This window comes from Carlito syrichta, unplaced genomic scaffold, assembly GCF_000164805.1.
Source record: "Carlito syrichta isolate Samal-C Ts95f unplaced genomic scaffold, Tarsius_syrichta-2.0.1 Scaffold308018, whole genome shotgun sequence".
Taxonomy (NCBI): domain Eukaryota; kingdom Metazoa; phylum Chordata; class Mammalia; order Primates; family Tarsiidae; genus Carlito; species Carlito syrichta.
Window position 1 is genome coordinate 166,339 of NW_007252114.1, and position 23,401 is coordinate 189,739.

Consider the following 23,401-nt stretch of genomic DNA (forward strand, 5'->3'; position numbering starts at 1 on the left):
TGGAGATCTGGGAAAAGTTCAAGGCTAGATTCTCACTTCAACAGGTATTTTTTCCCTTGAAAAATGAGGTTTAAAGATGAAGAGAGGAATGCAGGAGGGACGCCTGCTGTGGAATGAAACTAGGTAGATGGGATAGAACAGGAAATCTAGATTTCTTTGTCCTTATGAAGATAGTTTTAAAATGCCTGTCCTTGTATCCTTGAAATGCTTATCTCAGAATGTGGCTTCTCAGTCTGGTTTGCTATTTTTGGCCATGTTGTTTTCCCGATGATCCTCCTTGCCAGTTACTCCGGCAGAAATATGTAATTATATTGTATAGAAATGCTTTTTTTCCCCAATTAAATACCATAGTGTAAACTCTAGGCATCCATCATTTTCCCACTTTGAACGTTATTAAAACGACTAAGACAAGGCAAGTTTCTTTCTTTCCCCCATCCTTGCTAGATGTCTCTAGGACAGAAACACTTGAAATGAAAAATTTCGTTTATAATTGTAAGACAGCCGGGCTCGGTGGCTCAGCCTGTAATCCCGCGCCTTTGGGAGGCTGAGGTGAGTGGCTTGCCTGAGCCCGCGGGTTCGAGACCCGCCTGGGCAGCGAGACCTCATCTCTACAATAAATCAAAAAATTAGCCGGACGTGGTGACGTGCGCCTGTAGTTCCAGCTACTCGGAAGGCTGAGGCGAAAGGATCGCCGGAGCCCAGCGGGTCGAGGCTGCGGTGGCCGGGAGCGGCCACTGCACTCCAGTCTGGGCGACAGAGTGAGACTCTGACTCAAAAAAAAAAATTGTAAGACATATTGTTCGGTGGGAGGAAAGGGGGGCTTTGCTGACTTATTCCATCTAGGTACTGACGCGGATTTATTCTGGTTTAAGGCAGAGTAAAGGAGAGAGAGTTAGGACTGACAAACTCTTGATGAAGGTGAGCATTTTGCTTCCAGGAGCCTGAATTTATTGTGGGAAGACCATCCACACCCACTTTCCCCATATCACTCAGCTTTACCTTGTAGAGACTCCTCAGGGAGGGAAAAGCAGAAGAAAGAAAACCTGTGGGCAACCGCCACCAGGGAAGGGGAATGGAGATGCTGTTTCTGGATCCAGGCAGCCTTCATGTATCTGTGGCATCATCTGTGGCGAGGACTTTTGTGGGGAGGCAAAACCTTGCTGTTTCTCTCTGAGACTCTGCTCCTTTGTAGAATCACGGCCTGCGCGGTGACAATGAAAAAGTACGTGGAAGAAAACGTGTCCCAGACATCCTACACGACCATCAAATATTTCATGAAGATGCTGAGCAGCGTCAGTGAGACCTTGATCTTCATCTTCATGGGCGTCTCCACCGTGGGGAAGAACCACGAGTGGAACTGGGCCTTCGTCTGCTTTACCCTGGCCTTCTGCCAGATCTGGAGAGCCATCAGTAAGAGACAGCAGGGCCCCCAGAGTGTCCTGTCCTGCTTCATTTGTGGTGAACTGATGATTTTCTGCAGTATGAAAACATGAGCAGTGAGTGACTGGCAAACACTAACTGGTTTTACCAGTTAGGGGAGTCCCGGTACCTCATAATGACCAGGAATGTTTTCTATCTGCCCCTTCAATCAGCTCAAAGTAATTAGTGGCTGATAACGGTCTGTACTGATGCCAGGCTGGAGCAAGGAGTACTTTCTTTCATTGAAGAGAGAAGTTCACATTTACACATTGATGTATAACTCAGTAAATGAATCCTTTGCTCTTCACTTCTTTGCCAGTTTGTATCCGCTTGCACCTTAAGTCAGATATAGATTATAAGCTGTAAGCTTTATTTACACTTTTGCTACAGGATAAGTGAGATCTCACAAATTGTATTATATGTGAAACAAACACTGTTAGACAGCATCCCCTAAATAGTACAGGTTTTATTTGAGGGTTGAGTACAAGGGCGTGTGATATATGCCCAACAACAACAATAACAGACCAGAAAGTGAATATTTTAAAAAGAGCTTAGTATTAATTAGTAAAGGCAACTTTATAATGTAATTGTGTCACCCCTGTAAAATATGACTAATCTTCTAAAATGAGATGTCTGTAGTAGCTACTGATTTATCTTATGCATTTATGTTTCAGAGCTAGAAAAGAACATTCAACACTGAACTACAATATGCATGTTGCCCTTTGACCAATATTTGAAGCTTTTTGTTAAATGACTTTGACCAATATTTTCAAGCCTATTACTAAAAAAAAAAAGATCTTGAATTCATCAATTCCAAATTAATTTAGGATGTGCTCTGTATCTAAGAAAGAATAGCAAGAATACATAAATATTAAAAATTCATAAAAGTAACTCTGCATATATAGAGGGTGCCAAAAATGTATACACATTTTAAGAAAGGAAAAAAAAACTATTACAATTGTTAACACTCAATATATACCAATAACAAAGGATGAATACAAGTCACTTTGACCTCTGCAATTACAGGGGGTACTCAAAGGGGTTACCATCAACGTCCAGACACTTCTGATGATGGCAAACTAAAAATAATACATAGATAACACCTCTTAAAATGTGTATTCAATTTTTTTGGCACCCCTGGTATATGTTTGCTGAGTTCTTGGAGGGAAAATAATTTAGGAAACTATGATACAAGTTTATTCTATCAAATCAAATCCTGGCTCAATTACTAACTAGCTATTTGTCCTTGAACAAACGTTTAACTACTCAACATCTTTCTGCAGTGGTATGTTCTCAGCCATAGATTGAAGGATTTGGGCAAATTTCTTCATTTCCTTTCAGTTCTACGGTTCTAGAAATTTATGAGGGAGTAAAGCTAATGTTAAGAGAAGCAATATTGTTGAGCTTTAGCCTGGCCAACAAGAAAGGAAACCAAGAGGGAAAGGATTAATTATTCAGGTACCTCAACATCCTTGACTCTGAGTGACCCTCCAGTCCAACTCCACAATCTCATAGTTGAGGGAATTGATGGAGCAATCAAGAGAGTGACCACATTGGCCTCATTGTGGTAACTGACAAAGCCAGGTGTCAGAATCCAATTCTCTCACTCTGAGTCTGTTTCTCACCACCCTAAGTAATTATAACTAATGGTAGCTCACACTCATGCAGGCTTATAACACATAAGGCTCTCTTTTATGTCATTTATGGTTTTTAAATTTATTCAATTTTTACATATACCTTCATTATCTCCATTAAGCAGGTAAAGAGTCTGAGGACATAAAATGATCAAGAACCTTATCCTAGGTCACATGACTGGTATGTTGAGAAATGAGGACAAACAAAACAAAACAGCACTTTTCTTTTTTTTTTAGTTGGAGTCTCACTCCGTCACCCAGCCTGGAGTGCAGTGGCAAGCTCACATCCACCCCAGCATCGACCTGCTGGGCTCCGACGATCCTTCCACCTTAGCCGTCCAAGTAATCGGAACTACAGTCGTGTGCTACCACGCCCGGCTAATTTTTTAATTTATTGTAGAGACGAGGCCTTGCCAAGTTGCCCAGGTTGTTCTTGAACCTGTGGGCTCAGGCAATCCCCTCACCTTGGCGTCCCAAAATGCTGGAATTACAGACTTACATCACAAAACAGCATGTGTTAAATGTTGCTATCTTTTGTACTATCGATGCGCCTATTACTTAAAAAATGAAAAGTTTGCCATGAAGTCTGTGTGACTAGAAGTACATGAGGATTTGGAGAGCTTTATTGTCCTAAAGTGAAGTCTCTTCTGTAGCTAATTCGAACTTGAGTGAAAGGACACTTTCCACCAAGGTGGTAGCTAAGTGGTATGGGACACTGAGGATGGGAAACCCGTGCGGCAGAAATCTGTTTTAACCAAGATCTTCCAACCTACACCTTCTGCTTATAAAGCTCACTGGCAAAAACAACACCCAACCCTTCAACACTTCCAACTTCCTTTCTTGTTCATATTGAACCTCAAGAAGAACCAAGCCAACCAGCAAGGATTTGCTCACTCTGTAGAGACCAGTCACTGAGAAGGTTTGTTCTTCTCACTTTTAAATTACAGACCTCCACTGGGTATCCAATAAAAATAGGAGATAAGAAGAATGCATTTATTCTCCCAAGAATATTTTTTCCTTGACTAGTTTCACAAGGAAGAGCCAAGCAGGGTGCAGTGGCTCACATCTCTAATCCCAGCACTTTGGGAGGTGAAGGCAAGAAGGTGGCCTGAGCGCACGGGTTCGAGACCAGGCTGGGCACCATAGCAAGACCTTAATTCTACAATAAATCACGAAATTAGTCGGGCGTGGTGACACACGCCTGTACTTCCAGTTACTTGGAAGGCTGAGGTGGAAGGATTCCCTGAGCCCAGCAGGTAGAGGCTGCGGTGGCCGTGAGTGTGCCACTGTGCTCCAGCCTGGGTGACAAAAGTGAGACCCAACTCAAATAAAAAAATAAAGGAATGAAGGGAGGAAGAGCCAACATTATGAATATGGGTTAGAAAATACATATCTCACATTTTTAAAAAATCAAGATTTTATCCCTTTAAACACACACAACACTCACAATAAGAAGCTACCAGAGAAGATTCCAACTTGATTCACTGTCTCATAACTAGCCCCTAAGTGGAAGGCCATAAAAGATACTCTACTTGGGGCAGACAGTCATGAGTTTGTGATGGGATTTGGATGCCTTATTTGGAGGGTGCATGCACACCCCCTCAGTTCACCAGCACTGAATCTCTGTTCACCCAAGACTCTGCTCTAATACGTGTTTCCCCCCTTCCAGGCGTGTTTATTCTCTTCTATGTCAGTAACCAGTTTCGGACTTTCCCCTTCTCCATGAAGGACCAGTGCATAATTTTCTACAGTGGTGTCCGAGGAGCTGGAAGTTTTTCACTTGCATTTTTGCTTCCTCTGACTCTTTTTCCTAGGAAGAAAATGTTTGTCACTGCTACTCTAGTAGTTATATACTTTACTGTGTTTATTCAGGTGAGTCGATTTTCTTCATATTTAAAATATGTCGTTTCTTTCAGGACAGGGTATTAAATTAGTAAAATACAAGTGAAGTCACTTTATCTGATTTTTCAGATCTGTGTTCAATACCCAAATGAAATTCCCAGATGTTTCTAGATCATGTTTGTGGTCATCCCTTAACTTATAGAATATTTTCCCTTTAAATCAATACAGCACATTAATCAAAATATTTCTAGGTAACAGGTGAATAGTAGCTACTCTACCATGCATCTCTGAAAATGAGGTTCCAATTAGTCCTAGATAGCACCAGTTTTTAGCTGGAGTTCACTCTTAATAAACTAATGAAGTATTATTTTAAGGAATGAAGTCAAAGTCCTGTACTATAATGTGGACAACTTTATCCCAGCGTTTAAGATAATTAAGAACTAAAGTAAACATTGGAACATTTATCCCGTAAAAGCTAATGCAAAACAAACACATGCAAATTGGACAATCTAAAGATTATGCTAATAGTCTTCTCTATGAAGACAATATTCACCACAATAAAACTCTATTTTGTTATTTCTGACCTAGGGAATCACAATTGGCCCCTTGGTCAGGTACCTGGATGTTAAAAAAACCAATAAAAAAGAATCTATCAATGAAGAGCTTCATATGCGCGTAAGTTAACTTTATGTCATAATTAATAGTTGAATAAGATGTTTCTATTTGTACCTTTGATGAGACGTGTATATGCAAGACTAGAATTACAGTCTCTTTCCTCCTCAGATGCAACAATGGTGTCTGCTAGTTTCCTATTGCTGCTGTAGGAGATTACCATAAACTGAGTGGCTGAAAACAATACAGATGTATTATCTTATGGTTCTGGAGGTCAGAAGTTTGACACAAGCCTTCCTGGACTAAGATCAAGGTGTTGCAGAGCTGCATTCCCTTCTGAAGGCTCTAAGAGAAAGTATATTTCCTTGCCTCTCTTAGCTTTCAGAGTCTGTCTGCATCCTTTGGCCCATGACTTCTTCCATCTTCAGAGCTGGCAATGAGACGACATACAAATTGGACAATCTAAAGATTATGCTAAAAGTCTTCTCTATGATGACAATATTCACCACAATAAAACTCTGTCCAATTTGTCCTTCTCATACTGTATCACTCAGACAATGACCCTTCTGATGGTCTCTTCAACATTGAAGAAATTTTACGATCCCAGTGGGGCCACATGCATCATTCAGGAAATTCTCTCTATTTTAGGTAAAGCTGGTTAGCAGTCTTAATTCCATCTGCTACCTTAAATATCCTTTAAACTAAACTAACATATTCACAGGTTTGGAGGATTAGGACACGGACATCTCTGGGAGAAGGAAGCATTATTCTCCCTACCACAGCTGGCCTTTATCTCTCAAAGACTCACGTCTCTTCCATATGCAAAATGCAAAATGCATTCTGTCTATTCCTCCATCCCCAAAGTTTCAGTCCACTACAGCATCAATTCCAAATCCAAAATACCTTCTAAATTTTTTCAGTTAAAAAGTTTCAAATCTCACCATCTCAATCACCTAACTCTGGGTGAGACTCAGATAATCCATCTCAGACACAGTTCCTCTGCATCTGTGAATGTGTAAAACTCCAGAAACAAGTTATCTGCTCCCAAAATATATGGTAGAACCATCATCCGATAACAGTTACAGACAACCCCTTTAAAAAATGGGTAAAATGGAAGAAAATAAAAAGTCATTGATCCCAAGCAAATTTCAATGTTTTCCAGTGCAGGCTTTATCGGTTTCAAGGCCTAGAAATAATATCCGGCAATTCTTTGTTTCACCCTCTGGGTTCTTGACTTCTCCCTCTGAATCATTCTTCCTTTTTTATAAACATAGCATGAGTTTGCAGGTGAGTAGTTTTATCAGCTTCTTCCTTGTTTGTAGAATTGTGGAGGTCTGACAGCCTTCTTTCATTTTGTCCTCTCTCTGAGCTGGGCAGTGTTTCTATCAGAGTTCAAAAGAGAAGCAGAACCAATAGAAGATTGTATATATATATGAAGAGATTTGTTGTAAAGAATTTATTTAAACTATTCTGGAAGTTGGCTAGGAAAGTCTGAAATCTATGGGCAGGCCATCAAAAAGGGCATGTTGAAACTCTCATTCATGAGTGAAAGCTACTGTCTACAAGTAAGATTTTTTCAGGAAACACTCAGTTCTGTTCTTTTTTTTTTTTTTTTGAGTTGGAGTCTCCTTCTGTCTCCCAGTCTGGAGTGCAGTGGTACACTCACAGCCACCCCAGTGTCAACCTGCTTGGCTCTGGCGATCCTTCTGTCTCAGGCTACCAAGTAGCCAGAGCTACAGGCACACACTACCACACCTGGCTATTTTTTTGATTTATTGTAGAGATGAGGTCGCACCATGGTGAACAGGCTGGTCTTGAACCTGTGGGCTCAGGCAATCCTTTCCCTTCGGCCTCCCAAAGTGCTGGAATTACAGGCTTGAGCCACCGTGCCCGGCTCAGTTCTGTTCTTTAAGGCCATTCAGCTGATTAAATCAGAGCCACCAGATCATCTTGGCTCATCCATCTCCCTTGCTTAAGACAACTGATTGTGGACTCTAATTGTGTCTGCAAAATGCATGTATAACAACATCCAGAGTTGTGTTTGATGGAATAACCGGGGACTTGCCTAGCTAGATTGATACCTTAAAATACCTCAAAAGACTATTACAGTGATTGACACTCAGAGTTGTCCTACTCTTTTCTAAAGTCCTTATCCCTTGGAACATGAGGTCCTCTGCTCTTTCTGAACTCTTAATAGAGAAGGGAGTAAAGATTGCCTCTACTTCTGCAAACATGATTTAGTGGCATCTCAGTCTGGGATAGTCAAATATGAAGGTGAACATGGTTTCCATCTGTCGTTTAAGCTCAACATGATATTCAAGAAATACCGTTCTATTTTTTTTTTCTTTATTTCAATAACTTTAGGGGGCACAGATTGTTTTTGGTCTGGCTTTTAAATGTGCCCACCACTCTCGTTAGTGCACATTGCACCTGATGGGTGACTTTTGTCCCCTTTCCCTGAACCCCCTTCCGAGTCTCCAGTGTACCTCATACCATTCTCTGTCTTTGCAGATCCTTGATTTAATCCCACTTTTTAGCGAGAACATGGAGTGTTTGATTGTCTGTTTCTCAGTTAGTTCACTGAAGATGATATTCTCCGATTCCATTCAAGTTGTTGCAAAAAACATTATTTTTTTTTGTTAACCGAGTAGTATTCCATAGGGTATATATACCACAATAGATGCTGGCAAGAATGCAGAAAAGATAGAATGCTTTTACACTGTTGGTGGGAATGTAAATTAGTACATCCTCTCTAATTGGAAATCGGTATGGAGATTTCCCAAAGAACTAAAAGTAGATCTACCATTTGGTCCAGCAATCCCACTGCTAGGTATCGACCCAAAGGAAAAGAGGTCGTTATATAAAAAAGACACCTGCACCCGTGCGTTCATCACAGTACAATTCACAATTGCAAACATGTGGAATCAAGCTAAATACCTATCACCTTATCAGTGGATAGAGAAATGCCATTCTGTATGGCTTCAAGGAACAGAAGTGAGAACTAATGTATGAAAGGCATAGGAGGAGAGACTTCAGCTTAGCTAATGGAAGAACATTCTGACAGGTATGTCTCAATTGCCACCCTCAAAGGTGAAGTGGATGTGTGCAAGAGTCAGGCTTTGAGGGGTGACCAAACCTGATAAGTTTTAGGTTTCTTTTATCCCTGAGAGGTTACAGCTCTAATACTGGAGAAATGGATAGAGTCGTCCAAAATCTGCCCTTGAATTTCATGTTCAAAGTCTGAGGAACATAAGTAATTTAAATTCCAGGAAATCCAGATTTTAAAAAAAATTCAAAGCCATTTGAAAATATTTAACAGATGAGACTAGAGAGCGACTGCTTTAAAATATGTAATGCATGCCTCAACCTGACTGTGGAGTTTTGTCTCTATCTTTATCTTCTCTGATCTATAATTTTAATATATTATACCTAAGTCCACAGAACTTGGATATTTTACTCCTTTCTCATTTTTTTCTCAAAAAACTTGTAATTATTGGCAGAAGACAGGGAATCAATTAATTTAGTAGTACTATGTTAGTCATCTATTTTGCAAAAAAAAGTCATCTATTTTTCAAAAAAATTCAGAAGCCTGTATAGACTTCAATGATTTCTAATTTAAAATATCTGACAATTAATTCTTAATTATTTGGAAGATTATATCTTTTCCTAAATTTCTGTAAACAATTTGGGATAAAACAAATGTATTTGGCTTAAATGGTGAAATATAAACACTTAGACCAAATGACCAGATGCAAATAGGGAATAGAAATGTTTTGTTCTTATGTGTTAGCATAATAGAAAATCTGTTATGATAATACATAAACGTCATATCTTTAGAAGGTGTATGATTTGGATACTGGTGTATCCTTTTCTCTTGCAATGAAATTAAAAGTAACAGTTAATAGTGATTCTTTGTATCCATATTATGTCAATAATGAGAAATTTCCTAGATAATTCTTGAAAGTTATTATTCAAAGTAAATGCCAGGTGCCTCGTTCTCCTTGCAAATGATGTGAATTAACAAGCACCTTATCTGCAGAGTCTTTAAATCATGAAACTAAGTTGAATGACTCTGAAAGGCATCTTATTACATGAACAGAGCTATAGAAAAGCGGATACGCTCCAGGAAATTAAAGCCTCCCTTGTTTTCCCAAATGTCTTGGCTGTCCTTGTGTGTCTTTCAGAGCTAGTGTTTCACCAGCGTTCATTTTCTTGTGTCTGTTTGGCAGCTGATGGATCACTTAAAGGCTGGAATTGAAGATGTGTGTGGGCACTGGAGCCACTACCAAGTGAGAGACAAGTAAGGAGGCCAAGGATTTCATTTCCTAATAGAGAATATTTGGGGCGTGGGGAACTTCCAAAGGTTTCATTGGAAACTGGGTGTAAAAGGAGAAAGAATCCAGAGTAAGGAGACCAAGAAGATAAAGAACCTGGGAGTCATGGTATACAGGAAGCAATTGGAGGTCCTGGATGTGCCCGGATGAGTCACAGACCAGGAAAATGGAGAGCAGTCAGGTGGAGGAAGGCTTACACTTAGGTTTAAGTCGTTTCAGAGAGAAACAGGACAACTGATGGGTGGAAATGAGAAAAGTCAGATACGAGCTTAAAACAAAGACAAGGCTTCCCATGGTAAGAGCAGCTCATGCGTGGAATGACCAGCTTCATGAGGTTGAAAAGGGAATTTGTTGGCTCATTAAGGATCATGGGAAGATATTCCTCCATTGTGGGAGAGGCCACAGTGGAAGATCTTCAAAGATCTTTCCAACATAATAATTCTTTAAAAACACCAAACTCCCTCTTCTTGAGGATTCTTTCCCTGGGTTTAGCCTAAAGTTCAGGAGGAGGATTGTGGCAATTTAAAATTGTAACTTGTCAGTGAGCAGCTGGAAGCTCACTGCGGACAGGACTCTGAGAGGCTCTCATGCATGTGGTACAGGTAAGAAAAAGAAAGAGTGGAAGAAGATTGAGAAGTCAGAAATTTAGCAGGGAAACAGGAGTGAGTAGGGTTGTCGAGGGTACAAAGGAACCATCCAGCATGTCAGGAGACAGGACTCAGCCAGAAAGGTTAGGGCAGTGGCAGCCACTGGAGTTGAACAGGACAAGGTCAAGGTAAGCTCAGTAAGAGAAGGCGTGAAAGTTAGGGAGCCGATTACAGTGGGCTGAGAAATAAACAGGAACCAGACTCTCATGACGAAGAACAGAAAACTAGAAGACTGAGAGCTGACCCGTTTGGAACAAGGGGAGACCTGATCTGAGCCACGCACAGATAACAGAACTCAGGAAGTCAGCTTGTGAATCCCAGCAGGACTTCGCTGATAGAGTCCACTCACCTCACAGACCAGGAAAACAACAACCAGATTATAAGCCAGCCTCCTGGAAAGTTATGTTCCCCTCCAGAAAGCAAAGCAGGCAGAGAAACTACTCGTTGAATGTAAAATGATTGGAAGTGTTGAAAATTCCAACTCCAAACAAATGGCTGACTCCAAAGGCACCACATGCATCCGTCTAATGGGTCAGCCAGAGGTTCCTTACAATAGTCGGCGGCCATTAGTGTCTAGCCTATTCAGAGTCTCCATCAATTCAGACTGTTGGGACATATGTGGGTTTTTTTTTTTTTAACTCCTCCTTAATTGGCAGGATTCAAAATGATCTGCAGCATAATGGGGCAAAACTACTGTAACTACTGGGCCATTTAAACTTATTGGGTTCTGGTTGAATAGGCCAGTATTACTGTAAGTGCAGCTGCTGCTGTTATGAGCTATTAGAATGGAACACTTGTTCAAAAGCCTCAGCCCTCTCATTTCTTCTCTTACAATTGGAGCTGAGCTGGGCTGGGCCTCCCCTGCATCTCACTTAGGCACACTTTTTGCCCTGATTGCAGCTTGTCCCTTCCTTTTGTGTAGCTGATTTTCAATGTATTCAGGCCAGTAGGCCATTCTTCCTTTATTTAAAAAAAAAAGCATAAATACCATGAATTTTTAAGAAATGTGCTTAAATGCTATGAATTCTAGGCACTGCCCTGATGTTTTTTTCAGAATAAAGTTAAGTCGTAAGTAGTTTGTTTTAAGAAAAATGCATACTTACATGACACACACAGAGATGGGAGACTTCTAAAATGTTGGTTTTTCATCTTTTAGGTTCAAGAAGTTTGATCATAGATACTTACGGAAAATTCTCATCCGAAAGAATCTGCCCAAATCAAGCATTGTTTCTTTGTACAAGAAGCTGGAAATGAAACAAGCTATTGAGATGGTGGAGACTGGGATACTGAGCTCTACAGCTTTCTCCGTACCCCATGAGTAAGTCCTATCTGCTCTTTGACTCAGACGGTTCACTGTCAGAATTCCAAGGGGCACTGACTTGTTCTTCCGCTTAAAGGTAGCACCAAGAGTGAAGAGACAGAAATGCAAGGAAGGAATCGTGAAAAATGTAACCTGAGTCTTGGCATTTTTATTGTCTGGCCCAGGCTCAGCGTGTTTCCTCCTGTTTCTGAAAATTACTTTCTAGCCCAAGTTGCCTTGTTTCTGAAAATTACTTTCTAGCCCAAGTTGCCTTGTCTCTGAAAATTACTTTCTAGAAAAAGTTGCCTTGTTTCTGAAAATTCCTTTCTAGAAAAAGTTGCCTTCTTAGAAATGCATATTTTAGAAGATTTTCCTGTTTTCCTTCTGCCTAGAAACCTCTGCTCTTTAACCCCTACTCAGGGAATTCTATCCTTCCTGCCACCGTGTTTCTTCCCATAAGTCACTTCTCTTCCTCTTTGATGTGAGAGACAAGCTGGCTTTCTGAGGCGCTCATCTGGCTTTGGGAGTGAGTTATGGTAGGAAGCCGTGTGGTAGCTGGTGGACTATTTAAAGAGAAAGACTATTTGTAATCGTCTCCGGGGCAAAAGTTTATGTGAGCTTGGGAGGTTTTCCTTGAGTCTTTGTGCTGCCAGCTTGAAATAGGAGCAGGGAGTCTCCTGGGTCCCTGGGGAGCAGAGGACTACCATAGGAAATCTCATGGAGGTGAGGATGTGTGGTGCCAGTATACGAACCCACCATTGCAAGATGATATTCTGTGGTGTGTCTGTGGCTGCACCTAGTAATCAATTGTCCTCAGAGCTGGTTAAGTTTTAAAAAAGCTGTTTCATCTCTCTGACACTTAACAAGAGCCCATTCAATGTCAAAAGAATTAATTCACCTCTCAAAGATGCCTAGTTTTCCACCAAAGAATGGTTTATGAATTGGGAAAACTGTTCACAACGCACATTTAGAATAAGGAGCACAGACGCCCTCCGTTCTGTCATCTTCAGCAGGTGAAGACGCTTGATCATGAGCTTCAATTACATCCTCACATTCGAAAGGCAAGTTGAGAGAAAAGCTAAGAATAGATAGCCATAACATTATCACTATTGCCTGCGTGCTATTTCTCAGATAACACCTCCATCCCTTACCTGTTAATGAATCAGAAACACCCTTGCTTTTCTTACATGGCCCGGGATATCTTAACTCATGTCCCTAAGGATATCTCGGTGTAAATAAAAAGCTTTCTGCCTTATTTCTCAGTGAGATTCTTTCGGCGGGTTGTTTGTTTGCTTGATGCCGCCCATTTCATGGCTTTAAGGAAACTTCTGATACTAAAATGGGTGAGTGCTAACAAATACATATTGGCAATATTCTACTGGACTACAGTAAAGCCTGAGACAAAAAGAAACGTCAGGCATACTGATCCTGTTTCTATTTGAAACGTTGATATTTCACTCATCAAGGATTCCTTTGCATTGACCTTTATTTTCTAAAAGGATTGTGTTCAAATTGGACTTCTCTTAGCTGCAGGGCTTCTTGGCACGCCTCGTATTTTGTACCTTAGACCCAGTCCTGTCCGTTAGATGCCTGGACTGTGCCAAGCACTAGGAAGCAGACACAAGCCCTACCCTCCTGGTCACCTTACTCCAGGAGGGTCGTGACCTTCGTTAAAAAGTCACACAAACGTATAATCGTAAAGGATGCCAGGTATGCAGGTCTGCGAGGGGTGAGCCTTGTCTGGGCTCTGCACATCTGACCTGGTCACTGAAGAATGAATTCCAGTTCCAGCAGTGGAGGAGGCTGGGCAGTTTCAGGCTGTTTAGACCATTAGAAACTTCCTTGGTTGCTTTGCTCACTGGTTGTGTGAGCACTTGGTCTGAGAATGCAGGGTGGTTTATCTCAAATGGGAATCAGTCTATCAGGTGGTCAAACATGTTTTGAATCTCTGTATTACATTATATCAGCCATGAACAACTGCCCCAGTTTCAGACCTCAAAGCAATTTTTGCATTAGCTTTATTGGGAAGCGGCCTGCCGGTTGAGTCAATTATTTCTTTAGACATTTAATTAAGATTGGTAATAAGAGATTCTTATAGGTAAGCTAATTTTTTTTCCTCCTATACCCCAAACTAGTTGGCTGACTGAGTTGGGAGAGGAGTTTTTTAAAGCTAATATTTAATGCAAGTTTAGTGTTTAAATTGCATGTATTTGATCTCATCAGAAATCTGTAGGATGTCAAGCAAAAAGGAATTCCTCTCCTAAGATCAAAGCAGTGAATTTCTTAAAAAACAAACCTTCATACAATAATAGGAAAAAGAAGTGTGTACCCAGCTCGCTTTTTATTATTCTGTATGAGATGATAACAGCAAAATACACATATATTTCTTTTCTTTAGAAGTTTAAGTAATTGTTCTACAAAAGGTTTAGATTTTCAAATTCTGTGATCTTCAGGAGAAAGCAACCACCACAGTTGTTTATAGCACAGCTAAGATGATACTGATTTTTGTGGAATTCCATTGTTTTTATTTACATTATCTTATGTAAACCTCAAAACAACTCTATGTAATGAGTAGAATATATGCCTTGATTATTATTTCAAATATGAAGCAGTTTGTCTCACCAATGAGTGGTAAACTGTTAGAAATTATCAGAGGATAAAGGTTCGAGGTGATTGAAAGTGTGGAGGCTTTAAAATTTTTTATTAATATTAAAGATACATCCAACATTTTAAATGTATAGGCATAACAAACAACTGTACAACCTCAAAGTATTACATTTGAAAACTCCTAAATAATTTTTAACATGCCATTTATTTTTAAGAAAGCAAAGTGACTTCATCGTACTTTAAGAATTTTTTTAATTGATCACACATTGACAGGTTTCAATTTGAATTTCTGTATTCTCACAAGGAAGATTTTAGGATGGCCAGTCTGATGTCATGTTTCACTTCTATAATGAAATGTTGTATTTTGGGTAACAGGGCTGTCTTCGCAGCTACTTATCACTCATTCCAACGCTGGTCACCCTAGTGACCTCTGTAAAAAGATGCAAGGCAATTGTACACACAGGGCAGCTGGTGGGTACCACGAGGTGCACCATGGGCAAATCTTCCAGTAATCTGAACATCCTCTTCCTATGGATTGCACATCTAAGCTGTTTAAATAAGATAGATTCTTCTCAATGAATCAGAGTGTAATATTGAGTCTCTCTTAATTCATACTATGGCATGAATATAGCATCTACTTGATTTTATGATAGAATTGAAGCCCCTTTTTGCATGATTATAGATCTGACAAAGAGTGGGGGGATAAGATAAAGAGAAATTGATTAGTGGGTACAAATATACACTTAGAAGAAATAAGACGTGGTGTTCGATAGCACAGTTAGCATGACTGTAATTAACATTAGTCAATTATTCATTTCAAAATAGCCAGAAGACAATCATTAAAATGTTCTTAGGGTAAAGAAAAGATAAATATTTAAGGTGATGGATATCATAATTATTCTGATGTGATCACATGAATGTATCAAATTGTCACAAATACTCTCCTGATATGTACGTCTATGATATGTCAATAAAAACACATGGAGTTATAAGAAATATGAAACTTTTATTTGAATACAGTTAGATTTAGATTTTCCCAGTTTGATTTTAGCAGCCATGAAATTACCACAGAATTTTTATTAAAGGTGACAGAAATTTCCTTTCTGGATAATGAATGGATGTTTCAGTGTCAAGAGTCTCTCAGTTTATAGTTTGACCCCTCTGATTACCCATTTGGTATTTTTAACGGGTGTATCTTTCATGTGCTTGTGATATGAGTGTTTCAGAGATGATTTTGCTAATGAAGAGGCATGAAGAAAACTCCAGGTATCACCTTGCCTCGATTAGTCATGCATCTATAGAATTTTTAGCTGCAGATTCTCACTGTAACTTGGTGAGAGGCTATGCCTTTGAGATACCTGTAGTCTTCATTTCAGCCAGAGCCTGAATGGACTTTAATTAAGTCCGATCCTCCCCAAAGCAGTCAATTATAAACGGGGGGACGAGGAATGCCAGGTTAGATCTGCTGCTATATCAAGTTTAACTTTACCATTTCCTTTGTCAATGTTTTTTCCCTCCTATTTGGTTGTTTTAATGTAAACACAGAGAATGGAACTATTTGACCAGCTGTTGTTTCTGCTTAGCAATACATTGCACTCACCATATTAAAGGAATGTGTTCAGATTATGGGAGTACGTGGGCTTATCTAAATCAGAATAAATTTTATTTGAAGGACATTGAAACTCTTAGGCTAAAATGCCCTGATAATAATGTTTAGATCCCAGTGGGGGGTAACTGAATATCAACACGTTTGACATTTGCAGCTCTAAGATATGGAAACTCTGAACTCTGATTTCAGTCAGTTTGTATAAAGGGCATCAGTCAGTCTACCGATAGCCCTGCTAAACAAAATCCAGGCACACTGTGATATTCAGTATCCAAGTCCCTTAAAATCTTTTAACTATACATAGCTTTCAACACACCCTTGCTATTTCTGGCTGCAGTGCTATTAATGTTTGGAAAAACACATAACAGTTAGCTCATTTGAAATCAATAATTGCTTATCTTTGCGATCAATTATCTTAAGCACATATGCAAGCTGATATCAAAGATTTCAGCGGCCTTACACAGTCAAAAGAGCCATAGCTAGAACAAACAAACAGAAATCCCCCTTAAGGTTTATACCAAGATGTTGAGGAAGGTGCTAGTCTTAGGAGGGTTTTTTCTTTAGTCCTCTAGTTTTTGTTCTTATGCTCTATAGTGAATATATCTTACTTATGGAGCTAAAAGGTCTTAAAAATTATTGCCACTAAATTATAATCAAATATATTTGTCACATGAGAATTCTTCCATAGCAACGTCATGGCTTTGAAATTCCCAGAGAGCAATTGTGCGTTGACTGCTAACCTGGGCATGCATAACCTGGTTTTTGAACCCTTCCAGAGGTGGGAGGAGGTTACGGCTCCCAATGTCTCAGAGTTGACTGACTGTCTTGGCATAAATGGCCTAATTGCCCTTATAAAATGTGATCCTAGGTTCTTAGACCATTCCTTAGCCCAAGATAAAAACCCTAAAGGTACAATTTCAATATAAATGCAATTTTAATATTCTGTTAGATCAGTGTACAAATGGTGTTGGCCCGTTAACTCTCTGTCACGCGTTCTCAATGGGATAGATAGGTACACAACTAGCAAAGTGCTAGAATTTGAGTAATTTATTTCTGTTGCATTTAACAGTAAAATATTTGGGTTTCATTGTATGTCATAATGTCCTAATAGTTTATTTCCATTGTAGTTTACAAACATATCAATGAACAGATTTGAAGGGGAAAAAATCAACTTGATTTTCAATACCTTAAACCGCTGTTAAAAATTAAGTTCGAACAATTACCACATAAAAACTGTAGGCAAAGGAACAATATTTTCAAAACTTGAAGTCAAGACACATGTTCTGACATTTCAAATCAACTCACTAAAACAAAAGGAAAAATGATGCCAAAACAGGGTTGTGGAACCTAAGGTCCCCACCAGGTCAGGGCAAAGTCCATCGATATTTTGTGGCACCTCTTGCTAAGACAGAAGAATAATGCTTGACTCTTTTCCACTGACGTTTCCAGAGCCCAGCGGATGCAGAGAATCAAAAGGCTTTCCCCTGAAGATGTGGAGTCCATGAAGGACATTCTGACACACAACATGTATCAAGTTCGACAAAGGGTGTGTATAAGCTGCCTGTGTTGTCTCTATTGCCTGTCCTTGGAAACAGTCCTTCGGAAATCTTCCCTTGTCCACGTTTTCCTCTCTAAAGCAGCCTTTTGCTGAGCATTTTCTCTCTGCTTTTCTTGGAGAACAGAAAGTTAATTGTCCTAATTCTGCAAAATTGGCACCTGTGGCAGAAAAAGAACTGCAATTCCAGTTCCCGTCTCTAGGGGGCAGGCTGCCCTAGCCCTGCGGGCTGATGCTGTCCTGAACCAGCTGGGCTTTCTGCAGAGAAACTCATCCCCCACACCAGGGAACAAAGATGGCCCGGGATGCTGATCGCGGTGGAGTTGTCTCAACTGCATGACTATAATAAAGACAAGAAAACTGAGATAGTTTAGGTTAGAATATCTAAACCATGATACTGAAAGCTCGAATAAAAGGGGACATTTTCTTGATCAATTTTGGAAATAGATATGGAATCTACACTAGTCATTGGCATCTGGTCCAAAGTGCTTACCAAGAACGTTGCTGGGAGCAATGGATGAAGCCTTCTGAAACCTTAACTTAGTCGAATGATATTTCATCTTGCTTTCAAGTTCGAGGATTTGATTATTTACCCTAATTTGGGGGTATGATTATAAATGAATTTATTGTGCGCGCCTTTGTTTTTGTGACTATGTCACAGATCATAGTCTCAATGGGACAAAAACAAAATCATCTGCTCAAAGCTCATTTTCTTTTTTCCCCTTTTTATTTCATTCTAAGGATGTGGGGTACAAATCAGGATTAGATACATAAGTGGTTTACGTACAGGTAAAGTGTGGGGCTCCCACTGGTCCTCAATTCCCCTGTTTTAGGATCAGGAACCCTTAGTGATGTTATGTGCCCCTACCCTTTCCTGGCAGTGTGATCCTTGTTCAGGCCCCACTTATGAGTGAGAACATGTGGTATTCAGTTCTCTGTTTCTGTGATAGATCACTGAGTATGATAGACTAAATCTATCCAAGTTGCTGCAAAGTCTATAATTTTGTTCTTCCTTATGGCTGAGTAATAATCCATTGTGTATATATGCCACATTTTAAAAATCCAGTCCACTTTTGATGGGCAGCATGGTTGGGTTACATGTTTTTGCTATTGTGAAGAGTGCTGCAATAAACATGTGTGCAAGAGTGTCATTTTTGAAGAATCATGTGAATTCCTCTGGGTATATACCCAGGAGGGGGATTGCTGGGTCATATGAGAGGTCAATTTCTAGATCTTTTAAAAATCGCCACACTGTTTTCCATAGAGGTTGCACTGGTTTGCATCCCCGTCAACAGTGTAGAAGTTTTTCCTTTTCTCTGCACACTTGCCAGCATCTGTTGCTTTTTGATTTAACGATGGCCATTCTTACTGGAGTTAGGTAGTCTCTCAGTGTGGTTTTGATTTGTATTTCTCTGACAATTAGTGAGGCTGGGCATTTTTTTGTGTATCTGTTGGCTGTTGGAATGTCTTCTTTTGAGAAGTGTCTATTCATAACTTTTGCCCACTTTTTAAATAGGGCTGTTTGTTTTTTTCCTTTCAGCATGTTTGTGTTCCTTGTGGATCCTGGATGTTAGGCCTTTGTCATATATACAGTTAAATATTTTTTTCCCATTCTGTGGGCTCTCTCTCCACTCTCTTGATGGCTTCTTCTGCTTTGCAAAAGCTTTTCAGTTTGATGAGGTTCTACTTGTCTATCTGATCTTTTATGTCATATGCTTTTGGAGTTATGATCAAGAATTGGTTGCTTGTTCTGATTTCCATACGGATGGCTCCTGCGCTTTCTAAAATTCTTATAGTTTGAGGTTTTACATTTAGGTCTTCGATTCATTTAGAGTTGATTTTTGTGTGTGGTGATAGATAGGGGTCCTGTTTCATTCTTCTGCATGTGGTCAGTCAGTTTTCCCAGCACCATTTACTGAATAGCTTCTCCTCTCCCCAGTAAAGCTCCTCATTTTCAAGTAGAAGATGTTGACATTAGCAAAGTTGGTTATCTGACTTGATCAAGGTCACAAAACAAATCCAAGTTGAGAACACCGGTGTTTCGTCCACCTACCCAGTGTTCTTTGCATGCTGCCAGGCTCATTTTATTTAGTGAAAGTGAACGTTTTAATATAAATCAATAAATAAGAGAGTGAAATGATGCTTGTGGCTTCCTGCTTCAGAAAGGCCACTGATTAAGTGGCACATGTCATTGGAAAACTCCGCACCAGCTTTTCCGCATGCTTAGAATAAATCCCACAGCTTTCAAATCATTCCAAGTGAAACTGTTTCAGTAAGGTTATCACATCCTTCCTTAGATACATAGATAAGAGCTTCCTGGTTCGAAGAATGGCTAGCTTAGTGAGGACCAGGACCAAAGGGGTACCTGGTTCTCAGTCTTTTCCCTATGTTGATAAAGGTCAAATTTCAGGAAAAGTCCAGAAAAGAAGATGGATCTCCTGGGACTTCATCCACCTAAAGTAAGTTCAACTGCTCGTCCCCTTTTCTCCTATGGATGTAAGTTTCTAGATGGCCTCGTTTCTTCTCTTTCTGTCAATGTCCTAGGTAGTCTGCCCTCCAGAGTTTGACTTAAGCTATGCTACATTCCACTTTCCTGTTGCCCTTTATTTTAAGCACATAGTCCTCCTTTCATGGACAGGGTTTATTACTGAGCATCATGGAAGTCAAGTGGAGAGAACATCATTCTTAAACAGATGGCGCCCGCTAGCCTATGAGGTGGCTTTTTGCCTTGACTTTAGTGAATTTGAGAGTGAAAGTCATCAACCCTACCCCTCCCATCTTCCTTTTCTAACCCATGTTTACAAAGGCCATGAGACTCCTCTCTTCAACCATGGTCCTCTTGCTCTCTTGAAGGAAAAATCATTCTGAAAATGCAGCTCATACATACACCCTCTTTCTGGTGGACAATCTGTATTTTTGAGGAATGTTTCAAGGAGTGTGCATCAGCTAGCTGGGTTCTCCAGCCCATGTGATAAGTGAAGGCTTGGCGATTGGGGCATTTCTCAAGTGTCTACGATTTGGAAGAGGCTATCTGGGGTGTCAGGAGTCACTTCTGGGCCAGGATGAGGGCAGAGTTTGACTCTGGGAGGATCCTAATACACAGTTGATCCCAAACTGAGCTGACCGTGCTGTGTCTGTTGCACCCACTCCTGTTTGAAGTCCCTCCCCTCAGCACACCCAGAACAAAATCTTCATGGGCTGAGAGGTTGAGGGACTAGCCTCTGGACATTCCCAGTGGGGCAACCACAGAGGAGGCTTTCTGAAACAAAGTGAGAATGGAGAGTAAGAAACGCCTCTTCTAAACTTACAAAAGAAGAAATTGACCTCAGCCCAGACTTCCTGGATAGGTCACAGATTGATGGGTAGTTCCTGGGGTGGTCTAAATGGTCAGATCTCTCTCAGAATTTCGCATACTTTCAAAGGAGGAAAACAATATTTAATGGAAGTTCCCTTCAGCAATTAGTTAATGAACATCTAGAATGTGCCAGAAATCGGGAATACTGCACTAAATAAGACAAAGTTCAAGTTTCAATGGGAAATAATGAGTTTTAATCAATCACCAACTCTTCCGCTAAAGGGCAGAAATAGAGGAAGGAGAGGGAAGAAACTTGCACATATGTTATGCATAAAACCATCTATGCTCCCTGAAGGCAGCAAAAATAGAGAAGCAAGTGGGTTACGGGATGTGTGGTGAAACAGAAGACCAAACGCCCAAGTGTTCCTTAAAGTACAGACATCCTCAAGTCTAGGTGTAGGAAATTCATACTAGCAATATATATATATATATACACAAACACTCACATACACATAGTCACACACACACATAGTTGTACACACACACATACACACACACACACACACACAGAATTCAGTTTTGCATGTCTTTACCATTTATGAAAAATTGTAGAATTTTGACTCTGTATTTTTTATTCTTAATTGTTAAATATTTTATGATAGTGTCATATTAGTAATATCATTTTTAGATATTTCACTGTATGAAATGCACTTAGATTGAGGTCTATTGTTAATGGCAATAGATAAAAATCTGTATTTCGGGCTGGGCGTGGTGGTTCACTCCTGTAATCCCAGCACTTTGGAATGCCAAGGAAGGAGGATTGCTTGAGTCCAGGAGTTTAAGACCAGCCTAGGCATCATAGTGAGACTTTGTCTTTACAAACAATTTTAAAAATTAATCAGGTGTAGTACTGTGATCCTGTAGTCTTAGCAAAGGGAACTGCCGAGGGGAGACTGAGGTAGAAGGATTACCTGAGTCCAGGAGGTTGAGGATGCAGTGAGCCATGATCGTGCCACTTCTCTCTAGCCTGGACAACAAAGTGAGATCCCAATTCAAAACAAAAATGTCCAGTCCGGGCTTGGTGGCTCAGACTGTCATCCCAGCACTTTGGGAGGCCGAGGCGGGTGGGTTGCCTGAGCCCACGGGTTGGAGACCATCCTAGGCAACTGGCAAGACTTTGTCTCCACAATAAATCAAAAATTAGCCGGGTGTGGTAACGCATGCCTGTAGTTCCGGCTACTTGGAAGGCTTAGGCAGAAGGTTTGCCAGAGCCCAGAGGATTGATGCTGGGATGACCATGAGGGTGCCACTTCCTTCTAGCCTGGGCGATGGAGTGAGACTCTGACTCCAAAAAAAAAATCCGTATTTAAAACTGTTTTCAAAATTCATTTTGGGGGGCAAATTATTGTCATATCAGTTAATTTGTCTAAAGGGGGTGATGAAAAGTTCCTATTAGGAAAAAAAAGAAAGTCAGGTTTATTCTTTCCTTATTGTCCCTTGGCCTTCGACGCATGCCTTTTTAATGGTACTGTTCTTAGCCAACTGTCTATTTTGTGAGGATTTGTTTACTTGGCAGATGATGAAAACCACAAATTTATTTAACTGGATGTATATACACTAAAAAAATACGAAGAAACTGAAGGCCAGCAAGACCAGTGATGACACTATTGTCAATCCCTCCTTGAATGACCATCTCTTGTACGGACTAAGTGAGGGCCCACTGCAAATCCGTACATTAAGTACTAATAAAGTTTAATCTGTTTTGAAGCTTTGGGATAGAAATCAGTAGAAATAGAAGTATTAGGATTCTCCTTTCTCATCCTGTGGGTCATCTCGTGGCATCCCCTGGTGTGTGTGCACTCACCTAAGAGACATCTGACCTGGAGGACGAAGCCTCCACTCCTTGGTAGGTTGTCCGTGACCTGGCCCAGCTTCCCCTGCCATTCCTGTCTCTCAGACCTCTCCCACACTTTGAATAAAGTGCTTTATTCTCCTGGGATAACAAGCCCACTCCCCGCTCTTTTGCAGACCCCCCCAAGTTGGTTAACAGTTCATGTGTTCCCTCTTCCTGCAACTTGTTCCCAGATTAGTGTCTCTCATCTTGCAAGACTCAACTCAGCGCAATAAGCCTTTCCCATCCAAGACAGGGAGGAGTGTCCTTCGCCTGTCCTCTGCAGCTCCCTGGGGACCCCAGTGCCTTATCACTTACCCGAGCACATAACATTGTATCCTTATTTGTTTGGCTCTCCTAGGAGACTGTAAGCCTTTTGAAGACCAGAATTTTAATTTATTCACTTTGCAATCCTGTGTCTGCCACAGCACCTGACACACAGAACATTTGCTCTACTGCAGTTGAGCTGACTGTCCTCATCAAAGCATCCACTAAGCGGGAAGGATAGCGCCTGTAGTCCAGATTCTATTATCTTGTTAGACAGCGGTTCATCAGCGCGCAGCTTGTCACCTACTGACTCTGGGCAAATCAGGCATTCACTGGTGAACCTCGAATGAGCAACAAGGGGGGAAAGAAAATTCCAGCTGAGCATTTTGCAA

The 23,401-nt window shown here is 40.5% G+C and overlaps 1 protein-coding gene across 1 annotated transcript in view; it reads left to right on the top strand.

The window, feature by feature from the left end:
- SLC9A4 (solute carrier family 9 member A4) overlaps positions 1-23,401 on the top strand; it is a 66,716-nt gene that overhangs the window by 35,216 nt on the left and 8,099 nt on the right. Inside the window, exons 4-9 of the mRNA XM_008064777.1 lie at positions 1,193-1,410; positions 4,723-4,925; positions 5,484-5,570; positions 9,737-9,807; positions 11,645-11,806; positions 17,451-17,547. Coding sequence (XP_008062968.1) covers positions 1,193-1,410; positions 4,723-4,925; positions 5,484-5,570; positions 9,737-9,807; positions 11,645-11,806; positions 17,451-17,547 — 838 coding nt within the window. The remainder of the gene's footprint in view (positions 1-1,192; positions 1,411-4,722; positions 4,926-5,483; positions 5,571-9,736; positions 9,808-11,644; positions 11,807-17,450; positions 17,548-23,401) is intronic.